The 21,177-nt window shown below is 37.2% G+C and overlaps 1 protein-coding gene across 3 annotated transcripts in view; it reads right to left on the bottom strand.

Annotated features, from left to right (window-relative positions):
* LOC127440450 (F-actin-monooxygenase mical2b-like) overlaps positions 1 to 21,177 on the bottom strand; it is an 87,345-nt gene that overhangs the window by 25,000 nt on the left and 41,168 nt on the right. For all 3 annotated transcript variants that reach the window (XM_051697023.1, XM_051697041.1, XM_051697032.1), the window contains exons 5-12: positions 17,516 to 17,617; positions 13,048 to 13,203; positions 12,127 to 12,227; positions 9,276 to 9,533; positions 9,043 to 9,158; positions 7,745 to 7,871; positions 5,266 to 5,356; positions 1,916 to 2,063 (exon numbers count right to left, since the gene is read on the bottom strand). In XM_051697023.1, coding sequence (XP_051552983.1) covers positions 1,916 to 2,063; positions 5,266 to 5,356; positions 7,745 to 7,871; positions 9,043 to 9,158; positions 9,276 to 9,533; positions 12,127 to 12,227; positions 13,048 to 13,203; positions 17,516 to 17,617 — 1,099 coding nt within the window. The remainder of the gene's footprint in view (positions 1 to 1,915; positions 2,064 to 5,265; positions 5,357 to 7,744; positions 7,872 to 9,042; positions 9,159 to 9,275; positions 9,534 to 12,126; positions 12,228 to 13,047; positions 13,204 to 17,515; positions 17,618 to 21,177) is intronic.

Raw genomic sequence — 21,177 nt, forward strand, 5'->3', positions numbered from 1 at the left:
CACATGTCCTGTTCATGTTTAGGATTACACAGTAACTAAGTGTGTTAAAGCAAAAGCTTATAAACATACAGGAGAGTTGACTGGATCTGTTGCCAACACAAAACATGATTTGTGGGTGCAGTATTACAGGAGGCAGATTAAATATTTGTTTAATGTGTTTAAAGACTTTATTCCATGCTTGGGGTTTTACTCGTCTGATCAAACTCTCACGTGTACTACTGTTTGCGTGGGACTGCCATATTGGTCCTTTTATGTTGTCCTACATTACTACCAGGGTATGAAATTAGCATCTGCCAAATGCAGATGTTTCATGCACAGTGGTGGGTAATTTAGCTCATTTACCCGCCTGTAAGACGTCGGAGTGACAAATGACAATAAATGGCAATAGACACAAAGACGCGTGTTTGAAGAAGCACACTCAATTATATTTGAAAGAACAGATGAAAGAGGGGGGGCCTGGGTAGCTCAGTGATAAAGACGCTGGCTACCACCCCACTAACTAGTTCGCTAGTTCGAATCCAAGGGCATGCTGAGTGACTCCAGCCAGGTCTCCTAAGCAACCAAATTGGCCCGGTTGCTAGGGAGGGTAGAGTCACATGGGGTAACCTCCTCGTGATCGCTATAATGTGGTTCGTTCTCGGGTGGGGCGCGTGGTGAGTTGAGCATGGATGCCGCGGTGGGTGGCGTGAAGCCTCCACACACGCTATGTCTCCGTGGCAACGCGCTCAACAAGCCACGTGATAAGATGCGCGGGTTGACGATCTCAGACACGGAGGCAACTGGGATTCATCCTCCGCCACCCGGACTGAGGCGAATCACTACGTGACCACGAGGACTTAAAAGCTCATTGGGAATTGGCCATTCCAAATTAAAAAAAAAAAAAAGGGTGCGTGTGTGATGCGTGTGTGATTCACATGCACACTTTTGAATATATATATATATATATATATATATATATATATATATATATATATATATATATATATATATATATATATATACTGTATAAATATATATGAAAAATCATAGTGGAAAAGTTGGTAAAATTGGGCATTCACCCGCCACTGTGGCTGGTGGTTAAATAAAGTAATATAGTAATCATACCCTGATTATTATGTATTAAGAGATTCAGTGGGAGTCAGTATGGGTTTGCATAATACAATGAACACCTGCTGACATTAATTTATTCCAACAGCCATGCTGGTTAAAGATTTTTGCCTTTACAAAAAGAGCCATGGTATTACCATGTGCTTTTTACACAAATACCATGTTTCTTGGACATGATAACATGGTAATATCATGTGCTTTTTACACATGCACCATCTTTTGTGGACATTTTTTTAATATGGTACTGTGGCAATACCATGTTATTTGTACATGTGCCATGGGTTTTGGGCAAGGTACAAATGAAATTTTATTTTTAGACAAGTACCATGGTAATAACATAATGTATTTTAGACATGTACCATGGTAATATTATGTTTTTGTGGCCATGTACCATGTTTTTTTTGTTTTTTTTTTACCATGGTACATGTCTATAAAATATGGTATTACCTTAGTATATGTCTAAAAATATTATTACATTTGTACCTTATTAAAAAATCATGGTACATGTCCACAATACCATGGTTTTTGAATAAGGTGCAAATTTTATAATATTTTAATTACCTTGGAGTACAATGTAAGTATCGTGACACATGATTCTGGAAATCATTCAGTTCCAAATACCTTTGAATAACCATTTGATACTATAATACCACCACAGTACTTTTTTGTAAGGGTCATTCAAATATTTAGTTTACTGGTGATTCTACTATATCAGGATGCTATCAACACATTTTTAATGTAATGCTTATTTTTATTTATTTTTTATTCTTCCCTGCATAAGAGAGATGATGAGAAGTGTTGGTCTCACATGAGTTGAGGTCTGAAGTGATGAATGAGAGCGCAGAGAGCCAAACCACTGCTCCAACAGGAAGTGAGGTCAGTCACACTCACACCCCTGTAGCCCTCCGTCTGCTTCTGACACCACGTCAGTAACCGACTGGGCCTAATCTCAGACTCTGTTTAAATCACACACACGCACATACACACGCACATACACACACACACACATATGTTGGTGTGGCTATCTTTATGAGGACTCTCCATAGACATAATCATTTTTATACTGTACGAACTATAGATTCTATCCCCTAACCCTAAACCTAACCCTCACAAAAAATGTTCTAAATTTTTACATTTTCAAAATAACACCGTTTAGTATGTTTTTGAAGCGATTTGAATTATGGGGACACTAGAAATGTCCTCATAAACAACATTTATAGCATAATACCCTTGTAATTATCAGTTTGTAACCTAAAAAAAAATGTCCTCGTAAACCATCCAAACACACACAGCATAATGGAGCTCTCAATTATGTCTCATTCAAGTATCAATGGGAAGATGTTCCTTCTAAAATTCCAGAGGAGAATTAAAAGTAGACACAAACGACATAATCGTTAACATATAGTAAGAACATAGTGCTATAAAATTCATGTGGATTTGGTCTTGGAAGAATTTGATGAGAAATTTTGAGTTCATATTGAAATCCTTGACTTTTGAGAGCAGACCTTGGTATCTTCGCAAATATGAGCACAGTTTGAGACATTGTTGAGATCTGTAACTCTAGAGACACATTTGAGATTATTAGGGTCTGTTTCTCAGGAGAAAAATCTGAGTAGCAGGTGACTGATGCAGAAGTCTCCATTTGTTCTCCATTTAATCTCTTTGCTCTCCAGGAGAAAAAAAAAACAACACACAATATCATAACATAATGTTATATATCACGAGGACCACACCAAATCCACAAGACTAAATATACAAAGGGCTGATCTGGAATAAGAGTCAAGATGACGTCTTCTCTTAGTCAAGTGTCTGATCTTGCCTCATCAATCTTGAAGCAACATAACCTTCCTATTATGCAACACACAATTTATTAATGTCTCAGAGCACTGTGTCACCCTGACAGCTTCCAACTGTTTATAGACACACTAAAGCCATGTGTCAACAATACAGCTCTTCATAATAGAATTGCAAGAGCTGAAAAGATTTATTGTGATCAAGTTAAGAAACAGCAGCATGGGGCCTGGGTAGCTCAGCGAGTAAAGACACTGACTACCAGACAGACCTGGAGTCGCGAGTTCGAATCTAGGGCATGCTAAGTGACTCCAGCCAGGTCTCCTAAGCAGCCACATTGACCCGGTTGCTAGGGAGGGTAGAGTCATATGGGGTAACCTCCTCGTGGTTGCTATAATGTGGTTCTCGCTCTCGGTGAGTTGTGCGTGGATGCCGCGGAGAATAGCGTGAAGCCTCCATACACGCTATGTCTCCGCGGTAATGCGCTCAACAAGCCACGTGATAAGATGCGCAGTTTGACGGTCTCAGACGCAGAGAAAACTGAGATTCGTCCGCCACCCGGATTGAGGCGAGTCACTACACCACCACGAGGACTTAGATTGCATTGGGGAGAAAAGGGGAGAAAAAAAGAAAGAAACAGCAGCATGACCACAGCACTGAGAAATGTGGTATTTCTATATGCTTCATTTCCTCTTAAGAGGCAAATATTGCCAGAAAAAAGGAAGTTCTACAGTAAAGTGCAAAACCAGCACATTTTTAACTGACATCATGTATTGATGTGTATTTGAAGTTTCATAAATTCACTGGTTCATATAGTCCTGGAGCGCATTAAGGTAACAGATTCGGCATGTTGCCCATAACGGAGGGGCCCGAGCTTAGGACTGGGATTGAACTCTTGGTCCACAAAAGACAAAAAAGCACTATAAAAGTAGTCCATACAACTAATGCTCTATATTCCAGTGCCATGTGATAGCTTTGTGTGAGGAACAGACCGAAATCAACAACATCAGTAGCCATTACTCACTGTAGCAACTAGCATGTTGTTATTTACTGTAAATTTTCCCCTTTGCTATACAGTACATTTTGCCCTCTGGGAAGATTCTCTATGTACAGTATTGACATAAATTGTCAAATCATGTGGCTTCAGAAGACTTAGAGTGCAAAGTCGTTTGGACTACTTTTATGGTTATATTTTATATTTTTTGTGGCTTGACAGACTCAGTCAATGTGTGCTTTTGGGGGTATTTACACCTAGTCACTTCATGCGTTTTAAATGATCCAGTTGCTATCAGATCGAATAAGCTCATTCCATTTACACTCGGCCACATAAATAAATGGGATCTTCAATTCCCACGCTATATGCAAATAAAACAGAGTTCACTTCCATGTTTATGCTAATGCTGGACAGCGGATTTAAAAGATGTGATTTATTATATGATTCCAAGTGACTTTGGCCAGTGCGTGCTGTGTATTTTTCCTCTCCGGGCTTGTCGTGGGTAAGATGTGTCGTCCACGTCAGCTCTGCTTATTGTCGGTGTTTAGTGTTTAGTTTCAGTTTCGTTAGCGATCTGCATCAAATAAATGAATAAAAAAAAGTTCTGTCTGTTCTACAACGTGCATCCGTTTTTTGTTGTTGTTTATTGCACGACACAAGCTCTATGCAAATATTCGGTAGCAGCTGTTATGCTTTGCATTTTCCCAATGCTGACATCGTGCTGTTTGGGCAGAGTAAAGTTTACATATGCATTTACACTTGACCGAGTTTCGAATAGAATACGGTTTGAGTGATCGATTTAAACCCGTCTCGAATCCATCTTGGTGGACATTAACACTTGGTCTTTTCATGAAAGTGTTCCACTGAAGAAAGAAAGTCATACGGTACGTTTCAAATAACATGAGGGTGAGTAAATGATGACAAATTATTCTGTTTTGGGTGAACTATCCCTTTAATGAGGAGTATGTCTGGAGCGTTCCTTCCTCCTGAGAGCATAAAGACGGTAAGTGATCTATTTCTACTTGTACACTTCTCACTTTGGCTCTGTTGGTAATAACAAAACTCAGACTGGGTCAAACTCCCTCAACAGAGATTAATTCTGCCTCTCCCTGAGCCTGCCACATCTTGGGAGGAGTGCACTTTCTCAGCTGTTTTCAGAAAGTTCCTAAAACAGGAGCTGGCTGTTATCTGCTGTAGAAAGGAATGCTGTATACACTTTGAAATTATTTTATAGTTTCTCGTCTATTCTTTTTGTCTGCTATTATCATATGATGGCAACTCATTCTCAACCATCTTGAGGAACTCAAAAATAAAAGAGCAGAGGATAATTACAGATACTGTATGTGTCAAATTGTTAAGAAGGTACTTCTAACCTCGCCTGGCCAAGTTAACAGGGCGGCGTATCGTGGCGGCTCGTTCCAGAGAGCACAACTTCATCTCTCCACAGATATAGTTGTTACGGACCTGCACAGGAGAAAAACAATAATAACAGACCCTCTGAATAATAGAAATGTTACTTTATAAAATGCATAGCTCCAGTTGCTTAAATATGTTTGGATGAGCTGTATTTAAAGCAATTATAAGCAAAAAAAATTGCAGAGACTGTATAATTTTATAAAATGAAAAGCTTGAGTTTCTAAAGTCTGTTTGGATGAGCCATGTTTTGCCATTATGAGCAAAGACTGCAGATTTACACACACCTCTGACCACAATTGAATACTACATTAAAGGAATATTTCACCCAAAAATGAAAATTCTCTCATCATTTACTCACCCTCAAGCCATCCCAGATGTGTATGACTTTCTTTCTTCTGCAGAACACTAATGAAGATTTTTAGAAGAATATTTCAGCTCTGTAGGTCCATACAATGCAAGTCAATGGTGGCCAGAACTTTGAAGCTCCAAAAATCACATAAAGGCAGCATAAAAAAATAATAATAAATAAATAAATAAATAAATAAAAGCAATCCATACGACTCCAGTGATTAAATCCATGTCTTCCGAAGAGATATGATAAATATTTAAGTCCCTTTTTTACTATAAATCTCCACCTTTGACCATCCCTGACAAGTAAGTGGCCATATGCACAAAGAATGTGAATCGGCAAAAACTAAAATAAGAATGTGGAAGTGAAAGTGAAAGGGGAGATTTATATTAAAAAAGGACTTAAATATTGATCTCTTTCTCACCAACACCCAGAGGTTGGGCTAGAAAAAATATGTATCCGTCACTCTGACGGACTGAGCTGTAAAATTTCCGTCATGGTCTATTTTTATAGACATACTTGTTTTTAATTTTATAAGTACTACATTCAGGGGCGTAGCATCCATTATAATGACATATATATGAAAGTGGATAGGCTTAATGATATTGACTCCCCATGTGCATGTCTGATGAAACCAAGGAATTCTTTGGTGAAAGTAGCTACTTGTCAATCAACCGCTGCGCTAAAACAAGATTTTTAAACTTTACCAGTACATGCGGCTTTTAAATGAAATAAACATCCAATCAGAAAATGCACAGGTTCACATAACTTTTTCAATGTACCTGATAGCCTGTAATAATAGTCACAGATGAGAAGCACAAGCACCTCTGAAGCTCTAATGCAGGTACTCCTCTAAATGAATGACAATTCTGCTCTAAATGAAGGCTAATGTTTGCCACTTAGATTAAATGCAAGTAATTGGCTGAAACGGTGCGCCGCTTTTTCGCAATTTAATTTTGTTGCAATACTTTTTTTGTGCTTTATAATAATAAAGTGACACACTGATCATGCTGTAACACACTAACGTAATGACTGATATATGCAGTCAATTATTCAGACCTTTCCTCGAAATCCGAACACACTTGGTCAAAAGAGACGCACGCTACCAGGTGTTAATGGTGATGATGCCTGTTAATATGCATCTTAAAACCAGGCGATAAACAAGGCACACACACACACACGCACGCACGCAACGGGAGTTTGTGTGAGAGTGACAATAAAGTCAAAACTGATGCACTAGGTGAAAATGTTTTTATTTTTTTATCTGTCAAAATGACAGACAGCATTTAAAATTTTCCATCAATCTTTCAAAAAATTTAAATAAAAATAAAAAATAATAAATAAAAAAAAATAAAAAAAAAAATCGGTAAATGACGGAGAATTTTTGGTTAATGCAGTTTCTGCCCACACCTATCATATAGCTTCTAAAGACATGAATTAAACCACTGGAGTCATATGGATTATGTTTATGCTGCATTTATATGCTTTTTGAGCTTCAAAGTTTTGGTCACCATTCACCATTCATTAATTTGTGTTCTGCAGAAGAAAGAAAGTCTTACACATCTGGGATGGCATGAGGGTGAGTAAATGAGAGAATTTTCATTTTTGGGTGAACTATCCCTTTAACATTAGCTGGAATGGCCTCAATGACAATAGACGAAAAGAAAACCATTTTTTAATTTTGATGAAAGATTACAAACAAAAACATTCTATTTTTTGGAATAACATGCACTGACAAATACACAATTGTCAGGGTGAGTAAATCATAATAGAATTTTCATTTTTGGGTGAACTATTCCCTTTAATGTGGCAAGTTGCTTGTCAACCATCAACAACCTACGGTAAGGCCAAAAGACAATATAACTTGGCCGATGTTTATTGTGATTTTTATCAGCATTTGTTTATTGTGAATGTTATCACAGTCAAAATAAACTGTTGCCAGGGTTAAGCAGCTTTTAGTCAATCTGTTAAACATTGTGACAAACAACACACCCTTTAAGCATGGTAAAATGAATGTCACGCACAACCTCTCACGGCTTTTTGCTTTAATGATAGCTTATTGTGCAAAAATAGTGATGTCATCTCACCTGGTGTGGCCTCACACAGTTAGAGTTGAGGTTTGGATAGCGTGTTCCTGGATCTATGGTGTACAAATCGAAGTTTTTGCCAATGTTTTCAGGTGTTGTCTGAGGTAGCAATCGGTACAGGCTCTCTCTACAGAGAACAAAAAATTAGAAAACAAAATATGACATGAACAGAGTTGTTGATGTTATTACAAGTACATCTTTAATCAATTATCTTTGTAGTCATCATTGTAATCAACAAATTAGCATTGATTAAAAGGATACAGAAGTTCACCTAAAAATCGAAATTCTGTCATCATTTACTCACTCTCAATCTTGTTCCAAAACAACATTATTTTATTTATTCCATGGAATACAAAAAGAGTGATTTATCAGAATGTGCCATGTGTTCTTTTCCAAGCTATGAAAGTGAATAGGGTTGAGCGTTGGTAAAGGAATAGTTCGCCCAAAAAGGACAATTCTCTCTTCATTGACTTTCTTTCTTCTGCAGAACACAAATGAAGATTTTTAGAAGAATATTTCAGTTCTGTACGTCCATACAATGCAAGTGAATAGTGGCCAAAACATTGAAGCTCCAAAAAGCACATAAAAACAGCATAAAAGTAATTAATATGACTCCAGTGGTTTAATCCATGTCTACAGATACGATCCAATTGATTGTGGATGAGAACACCATTCACTTGCATTGTGTGGACCTACAGAGCTGAGACTTTCTTCTAAAAGTCTTTGTGTTCTGTTAAAGAAAGAAAGTCATACACATCTGGGATGGCATGAGGGTGAGAAAATGATGAACACATTTTCATTTTTAGGTGAACTATTCCTTTAAGCTCCAAAAGTGGCAAAACAGCATTATAAAAGTACTCAATATGACTCAAATGCAATAACCACAGTCTTTTGAAACCATACAACAACTTTGTGTGAGGAACAAAGCTAAATTTCAGTTGTTATTCATTGAAAATATCGCCCTCTGCCTTAGCCCTCAAATCCCATTTGCGCTTGTGTATTTAGCACACAAGTCATATTGAACACTTGTACGATACTTAATTGATACTATTTTTGGGGGTGGCATTTTTGGAGTTTGACCTCGCATATCCCCACTGACTTTTATTGTATGGAAAAGAGCAGCTTCTAAATTCTGCTAAACATCTCCTTTTGTGTTCCACAGAAGAAAGGAAATTATATGTGTTTGGAACAAATGTGGGTGAATAAATGTTGACAGAATTTTCATTTTTGGAGAACTATTCCTTTAAAGACACAAAAAAGGCTATAGTCTGATAACGTGTGTTTTGACCTTTACTGACCTCTCCGCCAATACCTCGAGTGGACTTCCACCCTGTGCCCAACTTTTCACCATCCAAGCTGTGTCAAAAGCAGCCAGAAAGCCGCGGGCACAGCCTGTTCCCATAGGCCAGAAGGGCTGCAGAGAAAACCACAATCACAAGTCATCAATATCAAACATAATAATTATAAATCTTAATAAGCACATGGAAGATGATTATTTAAGTATAATTGCACAATGGCGTAATCTCCTCACCTCTAAAAGGCTGTCTCCCACTAATGCCACCAGTAAATTATGACCAAACCTCTCTCTGACCAGAGCGGCATTCTCTGACGCATGCATACTTGTGAAATCGAACATGGCCACATCAGACTGACCGCAGTGGTTCATGGCATAGTCCAGTGTGGGCAGCTGGTAGTGGGTGGCGTAGTCGGCAGCCTCTTGAGCATATGCCAACAAAGCCTCTTGGTTCACGTTCTCATTGTTCAGCAGTGCTTCAGTGTCGATATAATCCTAGTGCACACACATTAAAACTGTTACCATACAGAAAATAATGTCTGCTGACCGTAATGTGAGATATGATAGCCGATTATTTTTCCGGAGTGACAATTTGCACCCTAATAGTTTGGTGGAACCACAGAAATATACAACAAACTAGACAATAAATACTGCTGCAGTGGCGTGGGGTGTGAAGACGGTGTGAATGTGTAGTGTTGTCTTAACGACCCCAGTTCGAGTCTGCCTTTTGTCCCACTCTTTTTCCATCCGATTTCCTGTTTCTATTCTTAACGTTTCCTTTAATACTACTTAAAATAATAGATACAAATGAATATAAATGTTGATTTCATCGCAGTGATTTGGACACTGTGAATGTCGGGGAGTGCAGAAAAGGGTTTGATCTGGAGAAGGAGTCTGCCGATTACACTTGTTTCAGCGACTCAGCATCACATGTGTGTATTGCATTGCTGCAATAATATAGTAACATTGTAGTAACCATGTTTTTGTCAGAAAACATAGTTTTAATGCAATTAACCATGGTGTTAATACAGTATTATGGTGGTAATATAGTAGCTATGGTTAATTTTGTTGTTGCTGTAAATTTACAACAAAATACCATGGTAAAACCAAGGTTATTTTTTCTAAGGTAAGGTTAAGGTTAGGTTTAGGGGTAGGGGTTAATGTAGTCTATCTGTGGGACTCTAAATAAACAAACATGTTGCAGTGATGCCCATATACTGTATGTTAGTATTTAAATATGGGTGAAAATAGTATCTGACACTATTTGCACCAGGGCTGGGGTGCAAATAATATCCACTATTTGCACTGGGGTGTAAATAGCATATATCATTATCTATATCTATCATATATATCATATATCTACCTTATTTTTCATAGCTAACTTCCAAGGTCAGCATGAAAACGCATTTGCAAAATTGGAAGTACTTCAAACTTAAAAAAAGGATATTCAACGGAAAAAAGTATGGTGGAAAAGGGCCATCGCAAGGGCTGTGCGAGCATACTGCTGTGATATTCTTTACATAGTTTTCATGATGTGTTAGTGTCATGAAACCTTTAAAATGTTGAAGTTCACCCTCTAGCATCTCAATGTGTGCCAATGGTGATGTTTCTTTTTCAAATCTATCATTATTTGCTATTAATGATGAAATGTTACAAAATTACTTTATAAACTTTATAAATAACTATTTAATGTGTTAAGTATTGGAAAGATATTAGAAAGGCTCCATTGCTACAACAGAAGCCTGAAACAATGTTTAAATAGCTATTTGGCTATTGGTTAACATTTAAAGGGATAGTTCACACAAAAAATAAAATTCTCTCATCATTTACTCACCCTCATGCCATCTAATATGTGTATGACTTTTGTCTTCTGCAGAACACAAACGAACATTTTTAGAAGAAGATTTCAGCTCTGTAGGTCCATACAATGCAAGTGGAAGGTGACCAGACATTTGAAGCTCCAAAAAGGAGACAAAGTCAGCAAAAAGGTAATCCATTAGACTCCAGTGGTTTAATCAATGGCTAAAGTAATCCAATTGGTTTTAGGTGAGAACAGACCAAAATATAACTCCTTTTTTCTCAGCAGTCATCTTAGTGATCGTGATTTTAAGCTCGATTACACTTATACACCTATAGCGCCATCTAGCACTCTGTGCAAGCATCAAGCACTAGGAAGTGTAATCGAGCTTGAATTCATGATCATGCCCAGAGACTGCAATGGCAAGATGTACAGTGAAAAAGGAGTTACATTTTGATCTGTTCTCACCCAAAACCTACTGGATCACTTCAGAATATATTGATTAAACCACTGGAGTCTTATGGATTACCTTTATGCTGACTTATCTCTTTTTTAGAGCTTCAAAGTCCTAGCCACCATTCACTTACATTGTATGGTGGAGATTTTCTTCTAAAAATCTTCATTTGTGTTCTGCAGAAGAAAGAAAGTCATACACATCTGGGATGACATGAGGGTGAGTAAATGAGAGAATTTTCATTTTTGGGTGAACTATCCCTTTAACATTAGCCGGAATGGCCTCAATGACAACAGACGAAAAGAAAACCATTTTTTAATTTTGATGAAATATTACAAATAAAAACATTATATTTTTTGGAATAACATGCACTGACAAATACACAATTAGACCAGGAACATGTTTTAAGAAAGTCATTATAGGGTCAGTTGACTTTAATCTAGAATGTCAGCATTGATATATAAATTCATTGCAGAAAACGAAATATGTTTGCCTTCAGACAATGTGAAAAGCACTGGCTTGATGAAAGATTTGGAGGCATAATTTTGTAAAGCTGGCCACCATCTGAAATGGGATTTTAGTGAACAAAGTCACCCACATGCTCAGTTCTAACACACTTGACTCACTCGATAATTTAGATCAGTACAGACAGTGCCAGCACTAATGTGCGTCAATGATGAGGCCCAAGTACTAAGTGTGTGTGTGTTTATGAGAGAGCAAGTGATGTGCTCTTGAGCTTGCTTAAGCTTTCATTGTTATGTTTTTGTACGTCTGGTCATCGTCACTCCATCTTACAGAAAGCTGAAGCAGAGTTCACTCAACACCAACAAACTCACATGAATGATGACACCCTTGTCCAGCAGGCTCTGTTTCTTAGCCGTCATGACAAAGTAGTGTGTGTTGTCTTTGTAGTACACAATATTCTCTAGATCAATGCCTGAGCAAGAGACAAAAACATACTCTTCAAAAGATTGATTCTCACGCATAATATCATCATGTCTTTAAAGGTGCACTCAGTCATTTTTTGAATATGTGATCTTGGACTTACACTGACCCCTAGGGGCATGGATGCATCTTCATAAAAACACAACAGTTTTTAGTTACTGATGCCATTGTAGAAATTCACTATTCACAGTCAGTCATGATTAATTTAATCATTGAGTGAAAATGTCCAACAGCAGGGCAGTTACTGAGATTAAGAGAGAAGTATCCAGCTGATCATGTGATCTTAACATGGCTGCCCCCATGAGGGGACCCTCTCCATGAAGAATTAATTAGCTTTTATAAGGTTACTGATAGGAGTATTCATCTCATGTCATTGCTAATGATTTTATACATATGTTTTAAAATTTCTATTCATTTCTTTGGCAGTAAAACTTTTTAAATGAGAAAAAATTACTGAGTGCCCCTTTAACATAGGCCATTTTCACACAGAGTTTGGGATTGACAACTAAAGCCAGTAAAGCCCCTTTTCTGTTCTCACAATAGCCATGAATACTAATGTAAAGATGGCAAATTCCATAACACAAAACTCTGTGTGAATGTAACTCTATCCATCACTCTAAAACAGGACTGACAACAGTATATGTATGGTCCTTCGTAACAGCAGGTAACACTGACACACTAATAGAAAATTGTGGGTGGAATGCCACAAAGAGGTGAAAATACAAAGTAGGCAAAAGTTAGGTTGAGAGGTATTTGTTTTATCCTGCGATGTATCATTTTGTGATGGCTAAATTATGGTTAATTTCTCTCACCAGTCTCCTGTTTGAGATCCTGAAAGAATTTCTGATTGAAGATGAAGGCGACTCCACTTATCTCCTCAACCTTTACCTCAGCTGTAGTGTTCCTGTTGATGAAGTTTGCCGTAATGGCAATGGCCAGTTTGCCACGAAATTCCTTCCTCCTGAACCCTAAGACAGAAAAAGAATGAGGAAAAAAAAGAAACTAGATTTTACATTTTCCGTAGAAAATTTTACTATGTCGTTGCTGAGTCGTTTTTAAGCATGTTCTGGTGGTTCCTTAAGCATTGCTAGGCAGTTGCTAGGGTGTTTTGGGTGGCTGCTCACTGGCCCAAGTAAAAAAACAAAACATATTTATGATATTATGGTCCGTAGATATGGCTTGGATCCCTTCTTCAATGTTAGTCTAAGGGATTTAATCTGATTGCTAAGGATAGCAGACCTCTCCTTAACAAGTCATATGATTTGAGGTACCATTCATGTCCGTTGCACAAACAGTACAGAAAAAATGTTTTTTTTAAAAAACCTCTAACTCATATGAGCAATAGTAATAGTGATGCTTGCCTTCCAAGAATTAGTTAAGAAAGAGACAATAGTAAGTAATCATTTGGCATTTTACTCTTCTGTTTGGTGGAGGGTACACTAATCCAGAGAAAATCTGCCACTTTGGACCATTATATTAGGCTCAAAAAAGTTCAGTATTAAAGAAAGGTAGAATTACTTTAACATAGTCCCAGGGGTTGACTTTTGTAAAAACTAACAGATTTCAACTTTGTCTTTTTGTAATGAGGGTCATATTCAGTATTAAACTATGAAAATCCATAATGAAAATACAAATTATCAAATTTTTGAAACTATGATAATCTAAACAAAAAGAGAAATAAATATATAAACAAATTCAATACATGTGAAAATTATTTCTCTCAATTTTTCAGAAATGATTGCCTTCCCACAGTTAGTGTAGACATTTCCACCACACCAAACAATTTGCCCCCAAAAATGTTTTTTCAAAAGACATTCGACAAAAGTGTCAGAGAAGAGCGGGCTTGACGTGAAACACGAGACAAGTGATGTTTGAAGAAAACAAAGAAAAATAAAGTAAATTTGATTTGACAGCACAGTATTTTTTTCTAGGCATCATTTCCAATCAAGCAGTAATTTTGCCAAATTATGTAAAAAGTGTGAATATATTATATAATCGTGTGTATTTAGGATACATAAAATATTAGCTATGAAATTTTCTGTAATAATGTAATTCCGTCATTTCCACCATGGCATTCTATTATTTCAACTCTATTATTCTTATAGATTATTCTAATTATTGAGATGTGGTGGAAATGACAATGTGGTGGGAATTTAATGACTTTCATAAACAATGACATAACATAAATCTTGTGACGCATGTACATACACTGCTGGACATTGTTAAAAACTTTTCAAATTTTTAAAATGTTTTCACTTTACTTTCTAGAAGTTCACAGAGCTAAAGGTGCCTGAAGTTGAAGAAACACCCAGCTACGTTTGGCTTTATCTATCAGAATTGCGGTTAATGTCCCTCTTTCAAAATGAACATAGTTTTCAGCCACAAATAAGTTGTCTGTCCACAACTGTGTGACGGGATGATCAGAACATACAGTATCTGATGTTTAATATACAGAAATGTCAGCCTGGTCTCATTAAATTTACATGACCAATGCAACATTTTGGCAAACCAAAATTAATTGCTGTATTACATGTTTGGCTGCAGTTTCCCAGTGAAATGTCCAGTGGGGGGTGCCAAAAGCGAGTGAAATGGTGTTGTAATCAGACAAGATGAATTTAAGATGGATTTATTGAGTAAAATGTATTCCCCTAACCAAAAACTTTAGCCTAAACCTAACCAATAGTGTCCTAAAAGATAACTGAGTGGTGAACAAAACAGACGTCCTTACACTAAACCAACACCTAAACCTAACCAATCATGTCCAAAAACAAAATGTGAAATGAAAAGGAAATTTTCTGAAGCAAGCACATCGTTTTGTTTCGCTTCTATGACACTTTCGTGTCACGTGTCAACTTCCGTGTTTGTGTGGGTTCTAACCGCGTATTTCAGAGTCCAAAGTCCAACACTCTATCAGGTGAGCTACTGCAGAAGCTAGTCACGAATGAGTACATGTGTAAATGTAGGTCTGTGTAATAGAAGTGTTAAAACGTGCCGTTTTTTAAATGATGCATTTGAGTAAAAGTGTTTCAATATCATAACATAGCAGTAATAGTGCAAAAAAAAAAAAAGTGTTTATAAAGTCATAATCAGCAGTTGTACTCGTGGTTTGTGATAAAGTGAATAAAACGTACAGTAGTTATAGCGCCTCTAGTGTTAATTTTACCAGGAAACTGCGGCAAAACGTAGAACTCGGCACATAAAATTTGTTTGCAAAAATTTTGTTATATTTTAGTAACGTTCATTCTTTGAGACTAGGTTGAGATACTGTATATGGTGTGGGATTTTGGAACAATGAGATTCCACTGTGGGTGGAGCTACCCAGCGAGACTGGATGAAAATAGAAAGCAAGAGACTGTCAAAATCCTTCACAAAAAAGTTTGTTGCAGTTGGTTAGGACAAAAACTCAAGGGGCGCTCACATTGACAGTGATTTGCAGCGACAAAGCAATCTGATGCTATTCATTTTCAATGAGAATTTATGAATTCTGGTCGATTTTTTTGTCTTGTATGTTAAATTTTCTGTATGTTCACTTTTATGCAAATGAGCAGCAACATGATACAGCAACTACCAATAGGAGTGCAGATAGTGATCTGCCGCCTGATACAGTTGGATACAGTGGTCAATTAGAAATGCCAACTGGCAACCAACAGCACAGAAACTCGGCGACTTCCAGCTATTTATTTGCTGTGAATGACGTTTAACATGGAAGAGAGCTTTTAATGCTTGTCACTTTGTCGTCATGCCTGATTAGAACATGCTGTAACAAATAGGATACAAATGTTCATTTCAACAGCTGTTCAGCAGGTTGACTTTGATCGATACACTGTTTGAAGGACTGTGCCTTCATTACCTCGCAGGATGGAACGGGGATGAGAATGACTCGCTCTAGTCTCTCTTCCTAAAAAATCTGATTTTGGGCCAGAATATTCCATAACTGCCATACTGTTAACTCGCTAGGACATCAGCTCTCCCCTATGTTATCCGCATTACTCTCCAAATCCACACTGGGATAAATGTAACTTTCCCAAGATGCCCCAAACTACTTAATGTCCAAAACAAGCTCGAAAATCACAGTTTTTTCCCCCTAAGATTACTCATAATTGGGCAGTGAGCTAACAACCCACAGCTTGGAGGGGCAAACAGTTTTTTTGGTAATAGCATCTGATTAGGGATCAGTGAAAAGATGGTCAAAAATGGAAAACAAAGTCCAACAGACACACATCATCAGCTAAAATGTGATCAAAAACCCTGAGAGCTCCTCAAGAGCACATGCTGATTCGCTGATCTCATTTGTAACGGTGGGGGGCTGGTGACATGTCATATCATATCGCTTTGCACAACAGAACTCGATTTTATGGCTTAATGACTTTCTTGGATGAAACAAATCCATTTTAGGGACTTCAGTCAAGAACGCCGGCCAAATTTGAAGAGTCGCTGAGGTTGTTTTACAGATACAAAGAGCGTGACAGCGAGTGGTCTTGTATTTTATGTGAAGAAGTTTGGCGCTAACAAAGGCAAGCATTGCTATTTGCAATGCTTTAAAGACTTTGCTATTACTGAATAATAAATGGTTAATATTTTAAGTCCTGCATTGTTTGTGCGAGGTGTGCTACAACTTTTTTTAATCTACCAGACTTACGATTTTTGCCTGGTGAATGATAAAACGGGTGAACAAATCCTATAGATTAACACTGAAGAAGGAACACAAGCCATATCTAGGTACCAAAATATCATAGAGACTTGGAGGTGGCTTAACTAGCAATAACCCAGAATATCCAAGCAATGCCCTAGCAACCATGTAGCAACGCCTAGCAACCATCAAAAACACCCTATTTTTGCACAGAAAAGTACCACTCACATTTTCTTCAGAAAATGTAGTTTCATTATGTCAAATGTTACATACAGTATTAAAGAGCAAATACATTTTAGACATTGGTGAAAACCATATGACGTACTATTTTCAATAACAGTTCACATGGTTCACTATCATATTTTAGGTTGTCCAGTTTTAGTTACCGCTACAGCAGTTTGCTTGTAATCATAGAGCAAGGATATTATAGCCTCTTACTGACTGTGTAAACATAGTGGATTACATGTGGGGGTTTTTTATTTTTATTTTAGTGCACATAATATATGTAATTTAGTATGGCATATGGAATGCAAACTTTATTTCACCTGAGCATCGAAAGCAGCAAGTTTTTTTATTTACAATGGTGACAGAGCATAATGTCTGCGAATGCATGATCATGAGTCATGAAATAGCTTTAAGGATATTCTTACCTTCTAAAGAGTTCCGTCTCCCATCAGCTCCCACCACCACATCAAAGTCAAAGTCAGCCACAGGGTGATCAGCAGGTCGGATCTCTGCCCTCCAGCCTGACCCTGCACAAACAAACACTCATATTTGGTAATCAGCCTGAACCATAGGAAAGATAAAAAACACAAATGATTCAATAATATTAGTTGCTTCACCTAGACACCAACGAGATTAAATGGAGACCAATCAAGAGTTTTGCTTAAAGGGATAGTTCACCCCAAAATAAATATTCTCTCATCATTTACTCACACTCATGCCATCTCAGATGTGTATGACTTTCTTTCTTCTGCAGAACACAAAAAAGGATTTTTAGAAAAATATCTCAGCTCTTTAATGCAAGTGAATGAGATCAGACCTTTGTAGCTCCAAAAATCACATGAAGCAAACATAAAAGTAATCCATAAGACTCCATTGTATAAATCCATATCTTCAGAATGATAAAATAGATGTGGGTGAGAAACAGATCAACAGTCATTTTTTTTTACTCTAAATCTCCACTTTCACTTTCAGATGTGAAAGTGAAACTAAACAGGCACCGCATGTGACTTTCAGATGTAAAAGTGAAAGTGGAGATTTAGAGTAAAAAAAGGACTTATATTTTGATCTGTTTCTCACCCACACCTATTATATCACTTCTGAAGATATGAATTTAACCACTGCTGCCTATGTGATTTTTGGAGGTACAAAGGTCTGATCATCATTCACTTGCATTGTATGGACCTACAGAGCTGAGATATTCTTCTAAAAAATTTTATTTGTGTTCTGCTGAAGAAAGAAAGTCATACACATATGGGATAGCATGAGGGTGAGTAAATAAGCATAGAATTTTATTTTTTAAGTGAACTATCCCTTTAAAGGTGACGTGTAATTTCTACACCACTTATCTTACCAAATGGAACTGCAAAACTAATGATTTCGAAAAGGTTTGCTGAACAATCCCAACATCTTCCGTTGGTCTGCAAACAGATTCGCCCCCCCCCCAACAAGTTACTCAAATAAAAAAGCAATGTGTTCATAGCACCACAGAGTCAAAGTGTTTACCCTATAAATGGTTTACTTATATTTGTCTCTGCATATTAAACTGCGATACGAGTGCACACTTGAGCTTTAAGTGTCATACTTCTTTGATTTTCACCTTGAAAAAAAGGCACTGGTAATCTCACATGTGTTACCTGTAGAGTTTCAGAAGAGATCTCAACAATTTCCCAAACTTTGCTCAGATTTGCCAAGGTACTAAGGTCCAAATACTGTATGAATGCAAACATTTCTCATCACATTCTTCCAAGAGCAAATTATCTGAGTTGTGCTATCCACATTTATTTTCATAGCACTACACTATTACTGTAGGCCAACAATTGTCTCATTTGTTTCTACTGCTATGCAGTGATGGGCAGTAGCTTCACTACAAATAGTGAAGCTATTAGCTTAACTACATTTCTGAGTAGCGAGACAGTAGCTTTGCTAGTTTTTAAATCAAGTAGCTTTTCAGTAGCGAAGTGATATTTTTGACAAGGTAGCGGCATAGTGTTGACAAAAGCTACACCGCTACATCATGCCTTGTACCCAGTGTTTACTAATGCCAGTTTTGAATTGAACTAAATATGTCTGATCACAAATGACTCGCTCATTTGAGTCGGTGTTTTACAATTAATTGGTCACACGTGATAGGAAAGCAGTCTGAATGGGTTCGCGATTCAATCTGAATGATTCAGAAAGCTTGTGCTCGCACTGCTGAATCATTTGGCGCGTGCTATCACTTGTCAACAAGCTCATGGGATATTTTATAACATGGCAAATAAAGATAACGCTGGTTGCAGTGGATCTACAATCAATCAATGGAAACCAAACCTGCAAATACATCCTATCGCAGTGATGAAGAAAGTCTTTATTAAGTTTAACATGTGTGCAGCATGTGAACGACTTCTGCAGGTAAATACATTTTCCAACCAAAAGAGTATCAAAACACTTATTAGCCCACACGAAAACACTTTAAAAAGTACCATGACATTACCATTTTTTTTGAACATGTACCATTATCTGGAAGCACCATGTTAATACAATGGTATATGAATGTGGTAATATAGCGAAGTACCATGGTATTTTTTTAATTACCTTGAAGCACCATGTAAATACAATAGTATATGAATATGGTAATCTTATATCAAATTACCATGGTAGTAACATGGTATTCTTTGAAGTACTTTGAAGCACCATGCAAATACAGAAATTCATGTCTAAATATGAATTTACATGTTTGGTTTTTTTTACGTACACATACTGTACATATTGCACCTACTGTACACTTGTATACTGTATTGCACTTAACTGAAATATACTGCACCATGGCTTTGATAAACGTCATGTGAATATGTCTTTTAGGTGCTTTGTCTATGACAGTATGCTCTGTGCATCTGCTGTTAAAGTATATGTAGCGAGCTACTTTTCGCGTGTAGCTTGTAGTGTACCTTGCTACTTTTTCTGTTGAGTAGTTGGTAGCTAAGCTGGCTAAATTTTTTTTAGTAGCTTGCCCAACACTGTTGCTATGTCTCCAAAGGAATTTTAGGTAAAACATCTGAGACAAAGTTCATACTTGAATTAAACATAACAGAGAACTCCATTAAAGGGATAGTTCACCCAAAAATGAAAATCCTCTCATCACTTACTCACCCTCATGCCATCCCAGATGTGTATGACTTTCTTTCTTCTTTTAGAAGAATATCTCAGCTCTGTAGGTCCACCAATGCAAGTGAATGGTGGCCAGGCCTTTGAAGCTCCAAAAAGGAGATACAGTCATCATAAAGGTAATCCATCAAACTCCAGTGGTTAAATCAATGTCTTCTGAACTGATCCAGATGGTTTTGGGTGAGAACAGACCAAAATGTTACTCCTTTTTCACCATAAATCTTGACATCAGCAGTCTCCTTGGCGATCATTATTTCAAACTTGATTACATGTCCTAGTGCTTGACACATGCGTGGAGCGCTCGATGGCACTATAGGAAGTGTAATCAAGCTTGAAATCATGATCTCCAAGGAGACTGCTAATTTTTAAAATTTATAGTGAAAAAGGAGTAACAGTTCTCTCCCAAAACCATCTGGATCACTTCAGAAGACATTGATTTAACCACTGGAGTTTGATGGATTATGTTTGTGCTGACTTGATCTGCTTTTTGGAGCTTCAAAGGCCTGGCCACCACACACTTGCACTGAATTGAGCTACAGAGCTGAGATATTCATCTAAAAATGTCTGTTTGTGTTCTGCAGAAGAAAGAAAGTCATATACATCTTAGATTGCATGAGAGAATTTTCATTTTTAGGTGAACTATCCTTTTAAGTCTGCCGAGCTATGAAAAAGAAATAAAAATTTTCACTGTGGAGGACAGGAGCTGGATGGTTCAACAGGACAATAAATATCAATATCAAAATATTCTTCACTCAAGTTTACTTCTGGGGGACTGTCCTTGTACTGCTTGAAAATCATCTGCTAAATGGCCAATTAACTAATCTGAGCAGCAACATTTGCATTCACAAAGCTAGAAAAAGTTGAGAATACATTATGTAATCTTTCTTAGCATACTGCATTCCGAAAATATATCACAGCAAGTCTACATACAACTACTGTCAAA

Source organism: Myxocyprinus asiaticus, chromosome 1 (assembly GCF_019703515.2).
Source record: "Myxocyprinus asiaticus isolate MX2 ecotype Aquarium Trade chromosome 1, UBuf_Myxa_2, whole genome shotgun sequence".
NCBI lineage: Eukaryota > Metazoa > Chordata > Actinopteri > Cypriniformes > Catostomidae > Myxocyprinus > Myxocyprinus asiaticus.